Genomic DNA, 21,259 nt, shown 5'->3' on the forward strand with positions numbered 1-21,259 from the left:
TTTGTTTATTCCATTCAATCTGTAACATTTCTAATCATTGTAAACCGCATAGAACTTCACGGTCTTGCGGTATATAAACTGTTATTATTATTGGCTGATGGGGGAGAGGGGGGGAGGAGAGGAGGAGGAATTGGCTATGCAGAAGGCCGATTCGCAGACTGTCATTTCCTGTATTTTCTGACCGGAAGACGTAGTCAGAAAATACCGCGAATGACTGAGTCCGCGATTCATGAATTCGTGGACGTCTACTGTATAGGGCATATTTTACTCAAGCTCAACTTTATAAAGTAAATCAAGCACTAAAAACATATAGGGGAGGCTAAAGTGCCAAGAGGCTTTTTTACAGAAAGGGCGGTAGATGTGTGGAACAGTCTCCTAGAAGAAGTGGTGGAGACAGAGACTGTGTCTGAATTCAAGAAGGCTTGGGTTAGGCATATGGGATCTCTTAGAGAGAATAGATAATGGTTACTGCACATGGGCAGACTAGATGGGCCATTTGGCCTTTATCTGCCATCATGTTTCTAAGTTATACTCTTTATGGGCAGATACAGCATTTCTGCACTCTCCTGTACTTAAGTTGCTGTATAGTCTTGTACTGTCCAAAATGTTTTCCATTGTGAATGTTGGCTTGTAACCCGTTCTGAGCTACTGGGAGGACGGGATAGAAATAGAAATAAATAAATAGTAACCTGCTATATGACTTCTAGAATGGAGTTGGTCCAGAGGGTTGCTACAAAACTGGTCAGTAGTCTTTGTCATAAAGTGTAAGGGGGACAGACATGAAGAAGGTCTCAATTTGTATACTCTGAAAGGCCGGAGAGAAGGGATACGATTGAGACTTTTACATATTTCTGTGGCATTAATGTACAGAAGGTGAGCCTTGTTCAAATGAAGGAACACTCATCACTGGACTATATAATTATAGTTATAATTCATTATTTGTAGCCTACCCTTATACAGAGCAGAGAATAACCACAGACACTATATATATATATATATACATATATATATATATACACACATATATATATATATATATACATATATATATACACATATACATATATACACACATACATATATATATATATATATACACACATATACACACACACATATAATATACTGGGCTGGACTGGGCTTTGAGCATAATTCATTCCAGAAGTATGCTTGTAAACCAAATTGCTCGTATATCAAAGCGAGTTTCCCCATAGGAAGTAAGGGAAACTCGCTTTGATTCGTTTCACCCCCCCCCCCCAACTTGAGGCCACCAACGCTGCTCCATACCCCCCCTCCGGCGATCCAGCATCCCCCCTCCCCCACAATCCTACATCCCCCCGAGCACCGAAACGACATCCCTTACCCCAATTGGGCACCGGCACCAGCACCAACGCAAAGGACATGCTGGTGCCCGAAGATCCTCCCTCTTCTGGGCTGGGCTGGGCGGTGCGTCGGAGATCCTCCCTCTTGCCTGTGTTGGGCTGGACTGGGCCTTGAGCATTTGCACATGCTCAAAGCCTTCTGGTCTCGATCTCTCTGAGATTCTCAGATTCAGAATCTCGGAGAGAGCAAGACCAACAAAACTCCCCTCGACCACCAAAAGTACCTACTTTCCCACAAAAGCAAAGTGAGGTGCGAAATTTGCAAATATAAAACAATACCTCAGTATCAAAATATCTCCAAACACCCCTCATAACCAAACATACAAACCAGGTGAGTCCCATTCCCTACTCCCAGCCTCCATCTCCAAACTACCCAAGCTATCACACCCTACACGAGCGTCACCACCTAGGACAGCTCATTCAATAACAGGTCTCTCCCCTTGGGATGCAGAGACTGAAGATATCATAGCTTTTTGGTGGGAAAGTTTGTCATGAATTTGAAACCTGCTGAACTACAGTCCTTCCCTGGTCCTTTTATTCCACTCCTCAAAAATGGCATCCTGGAGTGGCAGGTTTGCTGTTCTTGGGTGAGCATCTATCTACTATAATAAAACCTTAAGCGCGCGCTTAGGGTTCTGTTTCCGTGCTGTTGTTCGGTCTGGCCTGCTCCCTGCTCGCCTTGCCGTAGTGTATTTTTAAGTTGAAAGATGCGGCGGCAGCTCCTCTCACGATCCCCACCTGTGTTGGAAATCCGACGCAGGCAGGGATGGTGAGAGGAGCTGCCGCCGCATCTTCCAAATTAAAAGTACACTACGGCAAGGCACGCAGGGAGCAGGCCAGACCGAAGCTTCAAAAATCCCAAGGCTTTACAAAGGTGAGCAAATCCACTGCCCGACAGAGAGCTCCATTTTGAAGCTGTGGCTCTCATTGAACTGCCAGTTGGCCAGCTCCCTTGCAGGAGTTATTTTTCAGTTTACAGGTGCCGCCACGGCTCCTCTCACGAGCCGCACCTGCGTCGGAGAAGACTTCCAATGCAGGCGGGGATCATTAGAGGAGCCGCCGGGGCACCTTTAAACTTAAAAATAACTCCGACAAGGGAGCTGGCCAGACCGCGGGAAGAGAAGGGGGGTGGAGAAATCCTGCTGCTGCACAGGGAAATGGAGGGGGAGGGAATGCTGCTTCGGCTTCTGCATAGGGAAGTGGGGAGGGAGACAGAAAGAGAGGAAGGGAGGGAGAGAGACAAAAAGACAAAGGGGGCCAGGGAGAGAGACAGACAGAAAGAAAGACAGCAGGAGGGAGAGAGACAGAAAGAAAAAGACAGGGGTAGGGAGAGAGACAGAAAGAAAGACAGACAGACATATTCTAGCACCCGTTAATGTAACGGGCTTAAAGACTAGTGAAAATATAAAAGCTGAATTTGAACTTATTCTTAAGTAGAAGAGCAAAAAATTAGTCTGGATCACAGGAATGGTCTTACCTGAATATTGACAAAAACTCCATGATATGTTTCATACAGTACTTTGTTGCCCTTCGAATGTAGTGGGAACTCAAAAGGAATTTCAATTTTGCCAGTGGGAAGTTTTCCTGGTTTTACCATTTCCACTGTGTTACTGATAATTTGGATTGGCTGAAAACAAACAAGACAGGTTAGGATATTTCACACTGCTTTATAAAATCTAATTATTCTGGAATAAAAAAAAAAAAATCAAGATACACAATATATTCATGAACCTTATTTGCTTGGCTTTCTGGAAGACACTCAGGTTTGTGACTTCAGGGTTTTGTTTATTTATTTATTGGGATCCATTAACCGCTTTTTCATTAAGAGATTCACTCAAATCGGTTTTCAACACATTGAACAGTAACTTCCACTCACTGTCAGACACCTATACCCATTGTTTCATTCCTTCTACTAAAATATCCCCAACCCTAAGATGTCCTGTCTGTCCAAATTAGATTGTAAGCTCTTCTGAGCAGGAACTATCTACTGAATGTTAAATGTACAGCTCTGCATATGCCTTTCAGCACTATAGAAATGATTAATAGTAGTAGTAGCAGCAGGTATTCTTTTTTTAATTCAAATTATAATGATAATAACAAGTCCATATACTTGCATAAAGAATAGAAACATAATAAAAATCAATCATAAATATGGTTGATGCATTAACAAAAATTGAAGATTAATTATTTAGTCCACAAATTGGATCCAAGAGCAATGAAATAAAAAAAAAAGCAAATATGCAAATTTATTAATAATAATAATAATTTTATTCTTATATACTGCCAAAGCCGTATTAGTTTGAGGCGGTTTACAATAAAGAAGAGCTGGACAATCAGTGGATATAGGTACAATGTAAAGTCATCAACATACAGGTGGGCAGGATGCAGGAGGTATAAGAGAAATTGAGGAACAATTCGGTTTGTGTTGGAGAGATAAGGCTGAAGAGGTCTTAGGTTACAAATCGGTTAAACAAGTTTGTTTTTACTAATTTTCTCAAATTTAGGTAGGATGAAGAGTGCGTGATAATATTACTCAGCCAATCGTTCAGTTGACCTGCTTGGAAAGCAAGTGTTTTGTTCAGGAATCTTTTGTAACGGCAAAATAGGACACAGTTAAACCTCGGAGAGCTGGTTCATTACACTGTGGGTAATGTAATTGAACCAATACTGGCTCTCAGGTATTCTTAAATATTTTTTCTATCTGTCCTGGCAGCCTCACTATATAACTGTGGTACCTGAGGCAATGGAGGGTTAAGTGACTTGCTCAGAGTCACAGGAAGTAGGCTGCGATCAAACTCATAACCTCATAGCGCGCGATGCTTTGCATCTCCTCTCTTTGATTAAGAGAATCCCTGGAGTCTCCGTTATAGGGACTTACGCGAATGTCAATTTCGGGTGCTTCATCGTGGCTATTTTATACAAGGAGCCAGTTACATCTCTCGGGTTATGCGGTTTCACCTCTGTGTCCTAAATGCCTCCTAAAACCCCACTCATTCATCCACGCCTTTTAGTCCTATGTAAAAATTAAACGTTTTTGGAGGGTGTCTTGGGCTGTACTCTTCCTCTCTCCACGTAGTAGTCAGCGTCAGTTTATGTGGAGAGTGGGCGTCCTGGGGAAGGTGATTCTTTCCGTTTGGATTAGAGACACTTTGCTCTCCTTTTGGGCATGAAGAAATCATTTGCATTCTCTGCTGCTGCTGGAGTGGAGGGACGTACGTCACAGCCTTCGCCAAAAACGGCAGTTTCTTCAGGTTTGGGACCCCTATCTCCAATCCTTGTGACCGAGGGCTCGGAGTGACATTTTGAATTCCTTGTAAACCTCTCAAGGGCCGGGGTTCTGAGTATTGTCAGCATAGGGGTGTCCATGGTGTATGAGAGGACACAAATTCCCCCACCTTTTTTTTCCTTCCTTCCTTTTTTTCTCTTCTTTTTTGTACCTCTGTTGGTTTGTCTTTCTTTATCATAGAAACATAGAAGATGACGGCAGAAAGGGGCCATGGCCCATCAAGTCTGCCCACTCTAATGACCCACCCCTCCATGACATTACCCCCCTAGAGTTCCCACATGTATATCCCATTTCCTTTTAAAGTCTGGCACGCTGCTGGCCTCAATCACCTGAAGTGGAAGTTCATTCCAATGATCAACCACCCCTTTCAGTGAAGAAATACTTCCTGGTGTCGCCATGAAATTTCCCACCCCTGATTTTCAGCGGATGCCGAGGGACCTTTAAGAAAGAAGATATCCTCTTCTAGCTCGATACGGCCCGTGATATATTTAAAAGTTTCAATCATGTCTCCTCTCTCTCTACGTTCCTCGAGTGAGTATAGCTGTAATCTTTTCAGCCGTTCCTCATACGGGAATCTTTGAGCCCCGAGACCATCCTGGTGGCCATTTGTTGAACCGACTCAACTCTCAGTACGTCTTTTTGGTAATGTGGTCTCCAGAATTGTGCGCAATATTCCAGATGAGGTCACACCATGGATCTGTACAACGGCATTATGACTTCGGGCTTCCGGCTGATGAAACTTCTACGGATACAACCCATCATTTGTCTTGCCTTCAATGAAGCCTTCTCCACTTGATTGGCTGTTTTCATGTCTTCGCTAATGATCACCCCAAGTCACATTCTGCCCTAGTTCTTGCTAAGGTCTCACCATTTAGTGTGTAAGTTCTGCACGGATTTTTGCTGCCAAGGTGCATGACCTTACATTTTTTAGCATTGAAGCTTAGCTGCCAAGTCGAGGACCAATGTTCCAATCAAAGTAGGTCCTGCGTCATACTGTCGGGCACGATGCCTTTACTTACTATGTTGCATAGTTTGGCGTCATCGGCGAATAATGTGAAGCCCCTGAGTTAAGTCTCCTATGAATATGTTGAAAAGGATCGGGCCCAAGACCGAGCCCTGCGGGACTCCACTGGTCACTTCCGACATTTTTGAAAGGGTGCCGTTTACCATCACTCTCTGAAGTCTACCGTTTAGCCAATCATTGACCCATGCAGTTAATGTTTCTCCCAAACCCATCGATTTCATCTTGCTCAATAACTGGCGGTGTGGGACATTATCGGTCTGTCTTCTTGGGGGGGGGGGAGCACTGGGGATAGGGTTTCACTCATCGACAGTGGGCTTTCAGAGTCCAAGCCTACTGCATTGTGGTTCATCTTTTGTTTCTGGATCTGTTTGATCTGTAATTGGTTTTCTTCTGCTATTGCTTCACGGTTGATGGTAATATGTTGGTTGGATTTCTTCTTGAAAATAAAAATTGATTCAATATAACCTCAGGGTGCTGAGTCAGCAGCTTTAACCACTAGGCTACTCCTTCCCTCTTTTGTAGAAGTTAAGACTTTATAGGGGAGAAAAACTTGGCTGCCAAAGAGTATAGCTGCTTGACATAGATAAACCAAAAGAGACAAGAGATAATATTCACCAGTAGTACTGAATCCAACAGTAGAGCAAGGAACTATGAAGTAGTTTGTTTATAATATGAATGTAAGATCTACCTGAGAGGATTTGACAGTCAGTGGCAGGTGAATGAATCACTTCAGCTAACCAGGATGTGAAAGAGGTTGAAGAAACCTAACCAGGTGGCCTGCTACTTCATAACTTATTTACTGTCACTGGAACTGAGTGTGAGATGAAAATATATTGTGCCTGACTATAAGATTTATATATGCTATGATATATGGAAAATATATTTATAGCAGCTTTGTGATTGAAGCATCTCAAAAGACTTTGAAGAACTTATTGTTTCAGCTAAAGACTACAGAAAAGGAAGCCACAGACAAAGACAAATTTTGCTTTCTTACCCCAACTACTGGAAGAGGACTTGAAAGACAAAGGACAGAGAGGAAGAGAAGTTATATTTAGGTACAGCAGGAATTTTCTTGTCCCCCTAGGGTTTAAGATCTAAGTTTGTACCCAGGGCAATAAAGGTTTAAAAGACTTTGGCCAAGACTGCAACAGCAGCAGTGGGATTTGACCCCTGGTTTTCTTGGTTCTCGGCCTGCTGCTGTAACCATTAGGTTAATAACAGCGGGATCTCAAGCCAGGCCTCAGGACACACCTAGTTGGTCTGTATTTCAGAATATTCACAATGAATATGCACGAGATAAATTTGCATAGAACAGAGGCAGTGCAACAAATCTCTCCTGCACATTCATTGTACTGGGTTGAGAACCCCCGAGTGAGAATGTACGTCAAAACTGGACCCAAAAACACCTTCTGATGATTAGTAAGGAGTCTCCCCTCCTGAGAAAGAAAAGAGAGGAGTCATTGATAGACATTAAAAAAAAAAAAAAAATTAAGCAGCAAAATTAGACAGACAAATCACCAATCTGCTGTCTTTGACCACAGACTACAAAACCTTCAAAAAATAAACTAAAACTCTACTCTTCAAAAAATACATAAAACCTATTTAACACGACCAGTTCCTTCCCAATCTCCACCTACCAAACTTTCTACCCCTTTCAAATCTAAAATGTATCTAATTCCTATGCAATTCTTATGACAATTCTTGTAACCTCCTGAGAAATCTTATGTAATCCACTTTGAACCGTAAGGTAAAGGATGAATAGAAATCACTAATGTAATGTAATATTAGCTAGATGACTGGAGATTTTAGGGCCATCAACAATCCCCCCCAAAAAAAGACCATCTTGTTTATTTACACACTAGCACAAACAGCACAAGGAAATGCAGAAAAAGGAGGTCTCAAACACTCCAGACCTTATCTGCCCACTTCCATCACTTTTAAGCATTTTTTTATTCTGTGGTGGTTCTTTAGCCAAAAGGTACTGCTAAAGAAAGATTAGATTTTTGCCTTGCTAATCTTCTTTCAAACAGAAGACGTGGAGGGGCATAATCAAAAAAAACATCTAAGTACGTTTTGGGTCTAAGTCGCTAGTCACCCAAAGTTGGAAATGGCCAAAGGCCATTCTCGAAAAATACATCCAGAATATGTTTTTTCGAGAATCGTCTACTTATACGTCCAGCCGTTTGATCGTCTAGATTGCTAAGTCGTCTATCTTTATACTCCATTCTCATCCAAAAATTTGACTAAGTCAAAAAGGCCTAGAACAAGACCTTTTTGGATGTGGGAGGGGCCAGCAAAGTGATGGACTGGCCACCCAGACGTGGCAACAGAGTAGTGGGGCACCTTACAGGGCACTGCTGCGAACTTCACAAAAAGGGTGCCACAAACATCTCACCACAACTCCCTTATAGGTCATGGTGAGGCCCCAAAATCTACTATACCCACCTGTCTATCGCCCCAATAGCCCTTATGGCTGCAGGTGCCACCCATATGGCAGTACAATAGGGTTTGGGGGGGTTTTGGTGGGTGTACATGTTTCGTCATGAATGCAGTAGTTAGACTGACTTATGGGCCTGGGTCCTGTTCTCTATGGTTCACTAGCCCACCCCCAGACTACTTAAGCCACCTCTGTGCAGCTCTATTAGGCTTTCCTATGCCAGGTGCTGATGTTCTGCAGGCAGGTATGTATGTTTTTATTCTGATTTTTATGGCAGTGGAGGGAGGTCATTGATCACTGGGAGAGTGTATGGAGGTCTGTATTTTGTGTCTGCAGTGGTTATCTGGTCACTTTGGATACCTTCTGGGCATTTAGACCTGTTTTTAGATTGCCTAAGTCGCTACATATAAGTTCCGTCTAGGCAGTTTTGTTAAACTTTCAGTTATACTTGCAGTACGACTAAGTCTAGGTCAGCCCATATCCTGCCTACCTCCCGCCCTAACCACTCCTTCAAACACGCCCCTTTTCACTCTGGGCTTACAGCAGCACTGAAAAAGCCTAAGCTGTTTTTAGATATGTCTAAAACCCATTTCGATTATCAGCACTTGGACGACCTGTCTTTTGGATCGTTCAAGTACCAATTTAGGCAGGTATTTAGATGTACAGTCAAACCTCGGTTTACGAGCACACCAGTTTGCGAGTGTTTTGCAAGACGAGCAAAACATTCGCAAAATCAGCGCCTTGGAAACCGAGCTTGACTCGATTTACGAGCGCCCCCCCCCCCCCGATCTGCGCAGATGCTCAAGGCTCAGCAAAAGGAAGACGGCAGATCTTCGGGCACCAGCACCGACATGTCCTGTGCGTTGGTGCCATATGGGTGCCATATGGGGGTAAGCCAATGTATTTGGGCGGGTGGGTGGGTGCGTGGGAGATGCAAAATTGCGGCGGGGGAGAGGGGTGGGTCGGAACACATCAAGCGAGTTTCCCTTACTTCCTATGGGGAAACTCGCTTTGATATACGAGTAACTTGGTTTACGAGCATGCTTCTGGAACGAATTATGCTCGTAAACCAAGGTTCCACTGTATTTATTTTTTGATTATGAACCCCATTGTATTCTGTACAACAGCTGTTGCTTCCCATTAGCCACGAAGGGTATCACTCAAAAACTCTGAACTCCTCCCCTTCAGCAGTGGCGAACAGCTCCCTCTTCCGTTACCTTGTTTAAAATCAGACTGAAAACCCACCTTTTTGATATAGCCTTCAATCCATAACCCTACTCCCCACTGCTCACTATCCTAGCCAGCAATTTAACCACCACCCCTAAATGTATCTCCCTGCACTAGCATCTGTCTTGTCTGTTTAGATAGTCCCTGCTCGAAAGCGCTTAGTCTTCTCTGTGACTCTGTACAGCACTGTGTACATCTGGTAGCACTCTAGAAATAATTAATAGTACCAAAGCAATCAAATTCCACTGAAACAGAAGAAAAGAGGAGGGGCCTGGGAAGCTTCCCCAGCAACAAACCATATTTTGTTCTACTCTGTAGCTTAGGATACAAGAACAATGATTAATAAACAATTAACTTTGAGCAACAAATTACGCACATGAGTAGCTAGGAAGTAGCCTGCTAATAAGTGAAACTAGGAGCCATAAAAAAAATCCCAAATGAGAAAGGGGATAGATTCCGTACGAGCATAAGGAAGTTCTTCTTCACCCAGAGAGTGGTAGAAAACTGGAAAGCTCTTCCGGAGTCTGTCATAGGGGAAAACACCCTCCAGGGATTCAAGACAAAGTTAGACAAGTTCCTGATGAACCGGAACGTACGCAGGTAGGGCTAATCCCAGTTAGGGCATTTGTCTTTGACCAGAGGGCCGCCGCGTGAGCGGACTTCTGAGCACGATGGACCATTGGTATGACCCAGTAGTGGCAATTCTTATGTTCTTATGAGCCTTCATGTCCCTGTAGTTTTGTCTCTGCTAAATCTTAGATACAGAAGAGGTCCCAAGGAGGACACTGGCCACGTCTGAGACAGGAATAGGACGAATCAAAAGCTGTGTCAGGGCAGGCCGTACAGAAAGCACAGTTACTTACCATAACTGGTGTTATCCAGGGACAGCAGGCAGATATTCTCACATAGGATGACATCATCGACGGAACCCAGATGCAGAAGCCTCGCAAGCAGACTTGCTTGTAGAAACTAGAAGTTTTGATCGACTGCACCACGCATGCGCGAGTGCCTTCCCGCCCAGCGTAGGGCGTGTCTCCTCAGTTCAGATAGCTAGCAGAGAAGCCAACCAGGGGAGGTGGGCGGGTTGTGAGAATAGCTGCCTGCTGTCCCTGGATAACACCTGTTACGGTAAGTAACTGTGCTTTATCCCAGAACAAGCAGGCAGCCTATTCTCACATATGGGTGACCTCCAAGCTAACCAGAATGGGATGGTGGGAGTGTTGGCAATTTAGGAGAATAAATTTTGTAATACTGTTTGGCCAAACTGTCCATCCCATCTGGAAAAAGTATCCAGACAATAGTGAGATGTGAAAGTATGAACTGAGGACCAAGTAGCAGCTTTGCAAATTTCCTCAATGGAAATAGATCTGAGGAAAGCTACGGAAGCTGCCATTGCTCTGACTTTATGGGCTGTGACTCTACTGTGGAGGGGTAATCCAGCCTGGGCATAGCAGAATGAGATACAAGCAGCCATCCAATTGAAGATGGTACGCATAGAGATAGGATGCTCCAACTTGTTTGGATCAAAGGAGACAAAAAGTTGAGGAGCAGTTCTGTGTGGTTTAGTGCATTCCAAATAGAAGGCCAAAGAATGTTTACAGTCCAGAGTATGAAGAGCTACTTCTCCAGGATGAGAATGAGGCTTCAGAAAGAACACTGGAAGAACAATAGATTGATTGAGATGAAATTCCGATACCACTTTAGGAAGGAATTTTGGATGAGTACGGAGGACCACCTTGTCATGATGAAACACCGTGAAAGGTGGATCAGCAACTAAAGCTTGCAGCTCACTGACTCATCGAGCAGAAGAGAGGGCGATGAGAAACACTACTTTTCAAGTGAGATACTTCAGATGAGCCTTGTCAATTGGTTCAAATGGAGGCTTCATCAGTTGAGCAAGGACAACATTGAGGTCCCAAACCACAGGAGGCGGTTTGAGAGGAGGTTTGACATTGAAAAGTCCTTTCATGAATCTGGAAACCACCGGATGAGCAGAGAGGGGTTTGCCTTCAATAGGCTGATGAAAAGCCGCAATTGCACCGAGATGGACTCGGATCGATGTAGACTTGAGGCCAGAAGTGGATAAGTGTAAAAGGTAATCCAAAACAGAAGATAAGGAGGAATGCTGAGGCTCCTTATCATGAGAAAAACACCATGTAGAAAATCTAGTCCATTTTTGGTGATAGCATTGTCTGGTGGTAGGTGTCCAAGAAGCCTCTAAAACGTCTCTTACAGATTGAGAAAACTGAAGAGGAGTTATGTTGAGAGGTACCAAGCTGTCAGGTGTAGAGACTGCAGATTGGAATGAAGCAGAGATCCCTGACTCTGTGTAAGCAGAGAAGGAAAAACTGGTATGGCTCCCTGCTGCTGAGTTGAAGTAGAAGGGAATACTAAGGTCTCGGCCACCGAGGAGCAATCAGAATCATGGTGGCATGATCGTTCTTCAACTTGACCAGAGTCTTGAGAATGAGAGGGAATGGAGGGAATGCATACAGGAAGAGATTCGTCCATTCCAGAAGAAAAGCATCTGCCTCGGGGCGATGGGGAGAGTATATCCTGGAGCAGAACTGAGGCAGTTTGTAGTTGTGGGGAGCTGCAAAGAGGTCTATCTGAGGTGTTCCCGAGGCAGTGTAAATGTGCTTCGACTTGGAAGTCTTAGGCACTTTGAGCACCACCGCTGGAACTTTCTGCTGAGCTATCTGACCTGAGGAAACAGGGAAAGATACAGCAGGTGTCGTCGAAGAGAGAGCCGCTACAAACGACGAAGGTCTGATGAGGCTCAAGATGGAAGCAGTAGAAGCAGCAGGAATCTCAGTCGAAGGTGAGGCCGAGGGCGTCTTTGATGTCGAGGGATCGGAGGAAGAATCCATCCCGAACAGCTTCTCCACCAAAAGGTGACGACGTTTAAGGGCTCGAGGTTGAAAAGTAGCACAGCGCTCGCACGACTTCAGATGATGCTCCGGCCCAAGGTACTTGAGGCACCGATGGTGTGGGTCCATAAGAGAAATCTCACTCTGGCACTGGCTACACTTCTTGAAGCCCGTGACAGGCCAGAACATAGGAGGAAAAATAGCCGCCGCAAGATCGAAGCCCTTGGGCTGCGGCCGAGCAGCCTGCCCCGGCAAACGGACGGAAGATTGAAAATTTTTTTTTTTAAACTAGAAATAAAAGAAATAAAGTAAGAACAGCGATTCGTGAAGAAAAAATTACAAACCGCTGTTCAGAGAAGGCACGAAGTAACGAAGTTAAATGCAGAGAGTCAAAGACGGACTTCTCGGCTCCGCGGAAAACTGAGAACTGAGGAGATGCGCCCTATGCTGGGTGGGAAGGCACTCGCGCATGTGCGGTGCGGTAAACTCGAAACTTCTAGTTTCTACTAGCAAGTCTGCTTGCAAGGCTTCTGCATCCGGGCTCCGTCGATGACATCACCCATATGTGAGAATAGGCTGCCTGCTTGTCCTGGGATAATCCTGTGTCTTCTATCTGAAAGAAGATTAGAAAGGTAAAAACCTAATCTTTCATCCAGTAGCAAGGACACAGGATTCTGTACAGTAGCTGATGTAACAAAGCAGTGCCAGACATCTAGGGAGGGACAAACAAGCCTGCCCACAGTATCTAGGACCCAAAAGTGGCATCTTCTCGAGCTGCCACATCCATTCTGTAGAACCTCATAAAAGTGTGGAGAGCAGGCCAAGTAGCTGCTCTACAAATTTCATCAGGCAAAACAGCTCGGGACTCTGCCCAGGAAACAGCCACACCTCTAGACGAATGTGCTGCTATTGAGATAGAGGGCTGTTTACCGCAGGCAATGTCATACGAATCCATCTGGCAAGTGAAGCCTTGGAAGCTGGCTTGCCTCGTCTCAAGTGACTGGTCAGTAAAAAAGGTGGTCAGAAAGTCGGGAATCATTAGTTCTCTCCAGACAGACGAATAGGGCTCTACGCACACCCAGGCTCTGCAAAATTGTCCTATTTTGCCGAACCCATGGGATGAAAGGCGGATAAACAGATCTAACAGTGGAATCCATCTGAATCTTTATTTAAAATTAATTACAGATGTCTTTGAAAACCGCTTTGAATTGACATTAGTAGCAGTATAAAAGCTTCCAATAAATATAAAGATATGGACTGGAAGGCAGAAACCACCTTTGGGAGAAAAGCAGGTACTGTCCACAGAGAAACACCCAAGTCTGTAAACCATTGGAAGGGTTCCCTACAAGAAAGAGCCTGTAACTCAGAGATCCACCTTGCCGAGACAATGGCAATAAAAAACACAGTCTTAACCGTAAGATCTAAGAGGGATGCATCCGAAACCCAAGAAAGGCCCTTCAGAACCACATTGAGATCCCAAGATGAGAACAGCCTGCACAACAGGGGTCACAATCTGAGTTCCCCCTCAAAATCTGAGAGACTTCTGGATGAGACGCTAATGAACGCATGCATCTCCAGCCCCTAAAACATGAACAACCAGCCACCTGCACCTTCTAACTTTGCCTGTATGAATGCTAGAATCACAGGGATAGGAGCCTTCTCAGACTCCACCTGCTCCTTGGTGTAACCATACCCGGAAAGACTTCCAGGGATAGGCACATGGGATCATAGAGAGAGGAAGAGATAATGGTTACTGTGGATGGGCAGACTAGATGAGCCATTTGGCCTTATCTGCCATCATATTTCTATGCTTGCATAAGCCACAATTGTCGCAGGCTTCTTTGCTCTAAGGCAGGGGTCTTAAAGTCCCTCCTTGAGGGCCGCAATCCAGTCAGGTTTTCAGGATTTCCCCAATGAATATGCATGAGATCTATGTGCATGCACTGCTTTCAATGCATATTCATTGGGGAAATCCTGAAAACCCAACTGGATTGCGGCCCTCAAGGAGGGACTTTGAGATCCCTGCTCTAAGGAGAGTCATAATGACAACCTCCAAGTAACCCTTATGAATTAGGGCCATACACTAGAGCCATGTCACAAGACCAAAGCACTCTTGATTCTCCATGGGAACTGGGCCTTGACTGAGACACCTGCCTCTTTGCAGATCCATCGGATCCACTTACTAAGGAAGACAGGGCCAGTCCAGAGCTACCAGAATCACTAGCTCCTGATGATTCACTATTCTGCGCATGATATGACCCATCATGGCCCACAGAGGAAACACATAGAGCAGAAGATCCGAGCGCCAGGGTTGAACAACTGTGCTTCCCCGCTCAGCTCTTTGACTGTAGAAGCAGTCTGCCTTTGTGTTATGGGCTGTGCATATGAAATCCATTTCTGGTCTTTCCCAGCACTGTACAATGAGGGCAAACCCCCTGTGGGACAGAGACCACTCCCCCGAATCCAGAAGCTGCCTGTTGAGAAAATCGGCCTGGACGTTCTCTACTCCTGTTATGCGGGGCTGAGAGGACTTGTAAGTGAATTTCCGCCCACTAGAACGACGCTACTGGAACAACCTTTGTGCCTCCAGGCAAAATAGAGCGCTTCTGGTGCCCCTTGTCTGTTCACGGTGGCACTGTCTGAAAACATCCTGACTGCCTTCCCTGTCATGAAAGATTGCAACTCCTTCAATGCCAAGCAAATGGTTCTCAGTTCCAAAATATTTATGGATCATTTGCTCTCCAAAGGGATCCACTTGCCCTGGAGCAGGCGACTATAGCAGTAGGCCTTGCAGCCACTCAGGCTGGCATTGGTTGTAAGGGACACCCATGTAGACAAAGCCTTGTACTGGAGGCTGCTAAAGACTCCTACAAGATCCCAGACTGGGAAATTAGGGCCTCCTCCACCACAGCATGCTAGCATTTCACCCCGTTGCTTGTGGCCCCCTTCCCCTCGCGGCACGTGGAACACGGTCATTCCTCAGCCGGTAAAGATGTGCAATACACGCAGAAATTGGAGCTAGTCTGACCTGGGGCATCCATTACAGATGATCCCTAGGCAAAATGAGGGGTTTTGAGGCAGAAAATAGGACTTTGAAAAAAATAGCTAAAAATCCAAGATGGCTACCGTCAGAATATTCATGTAAAAATGACCTGTTGGAGCTTAACTGAAAAAGGGGTTTGGGATGCTGGGGAACCTAACCTCAGAAACCCTTGAAACAGAGTTTTTCAGACCCTCCCTCCTACAATTTTCCCCATAAAGAACAATGGGAGTACTCACTGTGACTTCTGGTGCCTGTCAGCTTGAGCAGCCTGCATACAGGGAAAGGAGCTCTACTTCAGAGAGTCAGGAACAGGTCCACCACTGACAATCTTCTGGCTGCTGGTCAGGTAGACCCCGACTAAGGACACCAACCCCAAAAATCCACACAATGTGTCGGGAGGGGGGGGGGGAAGAAACTTTGCAGCCAGATCCCTGATACCCAGAGGGTTGTTATAAAGGGGCCACACAGCCTGTACTCAAGCCTCTGATAAATCAGTAGGCGAGCAAGCTCCCAGGGGAATGGACCCCAAGCTCCTGAAGGGACTCAAAGCGGCTGGCTCCACAGGTACTCAGAGAGTTTGGCCTGGGAGCAGCAGTCCACCCACACAGGACTGCACCCTTTCCTGGCAGAGTAAGCCCAAGAAGGGGACCTCCGAGCACTGAAGCCACAAAGAAAATTTGATCAGAACACACCTTCTAAGTTTGTTGCAGAAGGAAAATCTGAAGAGGGAGCTGTTCTTCACTGCAGAAGGGGAGGAGTTCAATTTTAAAGTGACACCCTTCTGCAGATTCATGACTAACAGGAAGTAATGGCTACTGTGCAGAATCCTTGTCTTCACTACTGAACTCTTTATTCAGCAGCACCGACGCAAGGTTAGATTAGATTATATTCTGACAAACCTCAGTCTTGGATTTTAATCGTTGAATGAAGAATATGGAATCATTGCCTGGGAACCCCATGCATCTGTTTGATATGAATTTAACAGAACTCCTTCTGAATTTAACAGAAGGTGGTAGGAGATATACGACAGGTACTAAATTTGAAGGATTTTAAAAGAATTTAAATCTGCCACTGAGAATTATTTTCAAGAGAATGATAATGAGCAAATATGCCTGGATACTTTATGAAGCAAATTTAAAGAAGACATTAGAGGGAATTGTATTAGCTTGGCCATTTGTCTGAAGAAAAAAAAAAAAAAGATTAATAACTTCAAGATCAGAGACTTAAACAGAGAAATAAAAATTTTTAAAAAGAAATCTACAGAAGCAAAATATATATATAATGATTTGGGGGTAAAAAGGGCAAAACAAAATTATTCCTAAGTGAGAAGTTGGAATCTGAGTTAAAAGCAGCAAAGATAGGCCCTCTTATCAAACTAAGGTAATGCTGCTGCCATGGGAAATGCTCTGACAATCATTCAATTCCTATGAACGTCAGAGCATTTATTGCGGTGGTCGGCGCGAAAACGCTTGATAAAAGAGGTCCATAGTTTTTTTCCATTCTTTCCAATATAACAGAATGTTGGAAAGAAATAATACATTAAACTGTGAAACTGTCCATCTGGGGGCAAAATAACTCTGGAAACCGAAAAGAACAGGATCCAATTTGAAATGGAGAAAGAACCAAGAAAAAAAAAATATATATATATATACACAATTTGGAGCAGGGATTCTGAAAAATAGTAAAAAAATTAAAAAAAATTAAAAAAAAAGGTGTCCCAATGCACTTCTATGCATTTTGAAACACTGCAGTTTGGGAATTGCTCCATTCAAACCACCTATTTCCTTCTCCTGTACTGTAGGAGCATGCAAGCCAAACATTTTAACTGTTTCATTCCTCATATCATTTACAGAGAGTTTCACTTCCTCCTCTCCCTCCATTTTGGAGCAATGATACCGTGCATTATTTAGCAATTAGGTGTACTACTGATGACACAATAAAAAATGAAATGTTGGATGTTTTTCCTGTCATTTTGTCTTAAAAACAACATGAAAAGACATGGGAAATCATTTACATTTCTCATGTTGTTTCAAAAGAATGCATACTCCTAATGTATAATAACTTTAAAACTGTAAAAGCAGGTGGAAACTTCATTAGGCACCATATATAGTAGTAAAATTTGTATTTATCCAAGTGTATTCCTGAGTGAGGAAGAAAATGATACGTTAGTCTTTCTACGTGACTGGTGCTGCACCATTAGTGTATTGTTTTATTGTACTTTTGAAAAAAATAAATAAAATTTAAAAAAAAAATATATATATATATATATATATTTTTGTAATTTATTTATTTATTTTACTTCTCTCCCCCCTCCCAACTACTTTGTTTTTTCCTTTGCTTTATTTTTCCCATCTTTTTTTGCTCTCTCTCTTCTCCCTCTTAGTCACTCTCCTCCTTCCAGGACATTTCTTAGGTTCCTTTTACAAAGCCAAGTAGCAAATGCTCTGACACCCATTCAATTCCTACGGGTGTTGGAGCATTTACTGTGCCAGCCTACGCTTCCCGCTTTAGTAAAAGAGGGGAGGAGTTTCTAGGCCATTCCTATCTTTTCCTTCCTCCTGCTTTCCCTTTGGATTTTGCCAGTGACAGCTATCAATAACTTAAGCTCAGTTGGTTAAGTTTTCCATTGGATTGAATTAAAATAACCACTGAAGAGCAAACTTCCTGGTATCCCCTTGAAGGGAGCTGTTAGGAGGTGCCCCTAAGGACAACATAAGTGGGAGTGCTCACTCATGATATCGGTGGCAAAGCTTGCCATCCAAATATATAGCCAAGGGATCCAACTGACCAAAACCAGGGACCTTGTCTCCTCTACTGATTAATACCCAAATATTCTAGCCTGCTCTGATGTTTCGAGGAACTGATGGGTAAAAGGAAGCTAATATTTATTCCTTAACAGAGGCGTTAACATGATCCTATTTCTTGGCTCCCTTGAGGGCGAGTTTAACATTCTGAAAGGATTTGCAGCAGATTACAACCAATAAAAACCTCAAAATCTTTTTACGCAAATATATTTTTAAAGCTTTCCTAAAACATAAAAGCTCAGTTTGATGAAAGCCTTGAGATGGGGATTTAAAGTAATCTAGACTGGTAAGAACTCATAAGTGTACTAATATTCTTAACACCTTCTAGGTTAAGGGGTGACTGAATGAACAGTTTTCAGTTTAGAGAAAAGCACTTTTTTTGACAAATGAGATATGTGTTGTTTGAAAGATAGCTCAGTGTCAAATACAGCTAAGATTAAGAGAGGGGAAACAAATAGCATCGAGAACCAGTAATGAAAATAGGGCCAGTCCTGAATGTTCCTCTATTTGTAAGCTGGTATTATTTCATATTTGTTATATGATTTTTTTTTTTCAACATGCACAATAGAACAATCTGTTTATTAATTTTTTCCAAACAAGAAAAACAAGTAGTTGTTCTTATACACCTCCTTTATAAATGTTCCAAGGTACAAGTATTCTGAACAAATATTTGGTCCAGAATACTCATCCACCATATCACCATCAATTGGAAAGATAATTCTAAACTCAACTTTCTTGAATGGTGGAATCATTTGAGTATAATTAGAAAATATGAGGAAATAATAGCCATTAAACAAAATAATACTGCTAACTTTACTAAGAAATGGGCCCCCCGGATGGTTTTTGTAAAAATTCAAATGAGAATCTCTCCTAACTCCCTCACATCTGAAATGGATATTTGTAGCTTATGAGAAATTTATTTTATTATGTTTCATTTAATTTTATTCTAGGTTGTAATTTTTATAATAGACATAATCTTTATTAAGTTGTAATAATGTGTGTGTTTATTGTTAATATTTTATTGTATGTATTGGAAGTGTATATTTGAAAATAATAAATATATATTAAAAAAAGCTTTGAATATAGCTTGATGAGAAACTATTGAAAACCTATTTGTTTGTCAACACATTTATGTAATGGAATGAGAATGTGATGAGGATGTAAAGCCGTGTGCATGGTTAAGGATTTGAAAAAAAAAAGTTTAAAACATGAAAACTCCAATTGAGCTCTGGTTTCTTTTAACTTCAATTAGAGAAGGCACCAGGAAGGGTACCCATGGTTAATCACGGGGCAGAGATGGGAACAAAAAGTAAATTTGACCATGTCTCACCACTCCAGTCCAAGCTCCACTGGCTTCCTGTAATCTCCAGGGTCCACTTTAAATGTGCCTGCCTAACCTTCAAGATCCTACACGGCATCCTTCCTTCTTTTATTCCTTTATCCTGGAATTCCTCAAATCCAAATTCTACCAGATCCACCCAAAAACTAAAATTATCCTTTCCCTCTTTAAAAGGCATATCCCATGTTGGTAAACTAGGGTCTTCCCTCCCCTTCAGAATCACTGAGCTCTGGAATAATCTTACCTCCCCACTTCGTAACTTGAGCTCCCTTCAGCTATTCCGTAAGCATCTGAAAACTTGGCTATTCTCTAAACCAGTGATGGCTAACCTTTTTGAGCCCGAGTGCCCAAACTGCCGCACAAAACCAAAGAATTTCCTCAAAGTGCCAGCACGTCAATTAAACCTTAATAACAAGATTTTAGTATCTAAAAACTCTTTATAAAGTTGCCTGAACTATGTAACATCATTTTTAAAGGTTGGAATCTTTGTCAGAGAATCAATTTGATTCACAATCCTTTGGTTTTCATTTCAATTTATTGTCAATTTATAATGTTTTAATGATTTCATTCAATTTAATGAATTTAGGAAGAATTTGATTCAGTTACACAATATATTTTAAATGTATTATTCACATAACATATCAAATGTATCCTGAGTTAAAAAAAAGATAAACTTCTTAAAACTGTTAACTGTGTCAAGACTCGGTGTGTATTCCCAAAGAGTCTATACATGTTTTTTGTAAAATTTACAATCAAATTAGAAAATAGTTAAATCATTACATTTCTAATAATTTGATGTAAAGAAAACAAAAGAGCTTTCAATTAAACCAACCGTTTTTATTGGAAATTCCAGATTGGAATACAACAGGGCCATGTAAAGTCCCTTTTTTAAATAACATCTTTAAATAATATTTAAATAACTTAGAAAGTGTCTTAACTGCAAACTGAAAACACTGCTTCATGTAAACATATGCATTGGGCATGCTATGAAAAAAATTAATGTGATTTTTGTTGTTGCATGCATGCTGATAACTTGTCAATCCTTGGCTCATAGTGCGTTAATTTCAGAGCAACACATGCAGCACTCATGTCATCCGTTAATCTGTTTCTAGCAGCAGATTTTATATGATTCAAAGCCGAAAACAGCTGCTCACAAGCATAGGATGACCCAAACAAAGTAAGAAGAGCAATCCCAAGTGCTTTCATGGACTTAAAATTGTCTGGCAGAGAATTCCACGCTTTTAGGATTTCATTTTCAGAACTGCTAGCAGTGATTTCATTTGTCACCCTTTCACACTCAATACGTTCAAGAGCCGCACGCAGGTCATTGAATTTACTTTTCCAGATAGAGCTTTCTTGAAATTCCAGTAGCTCCATTTCCAAATTTTGAATATCCAACCACTGTAAGCAGGAAAGATCAAGATCTTCAAATGTGGACTTTTCTGGGGAAGTTATAAATGAAAGGGTTGTCTCCATCTTACGGAACTGAGAAAATCTTTTACTAAAATTCTCCTTTGCTTCGGCTACAATGGTGGAATATGCTTTGTGGATTTCCTGGTGTTTTTTATGACTGTCCACAAATGTTGTAGAATTATCCAAATGTATTTTTAGGTTGGGAAAATATTTTAGCTGTCCATTCTCAAGGTCTTTTTCAAAAACATGCAATTTTCTCTCAAAAGCTTTGATGTCACTAAACATGCTTTCTGCTGTTTTTCCCATGCCTTGTAATTTTTTGTTTAGTACATTAAAGTGGTTAGTAAAATCTGTAAAGAACATGAGGTTGGTAAGCCAGGCCATGTTGGTGAGTTGAGGATAGTCTTCCCCCTTTTCATTCATAAACAGCCTTC

General features: G+C 42.5%; 1 protein-coding gene across 1 annotated transcript in view; it reads right to left on the minus strand.

Moving 5' to 3' along the window:
• Positions 1–21,259, minus strand: part of VPS26C (VPS26 endosomal protein sorting factor C) — a 96,845-nt gene that overhangs the window by 54,794 nt on the left and 20,792 nt on the right. The window contains exon 3 of the mRNA XM_033947685.1: positions 2,860–3,009. Coding sequence (XP_033803576.1) covers positions 2,860–3,009 — 150 coding nt within the window. The remainder of the gene's footprint in view (positions 1–2,859; positions 3,010–21,259) is intronic.

The sequence above is a fragment of the Geotrypetes seraphini genome, chromosome 6 (genome assembly GCF_902459505.1).
Source record: "Geotrypetes seraphini chromosome 6, aGeoSer1.1, whole genome shotgun sequence".
Lineage (NCBI taxonomy): Eukaryota > Metazoa > Chordata > Amphibia > Gymnophiona > Dermophiidae > Geotrypetes > Geotrypetes seraphini.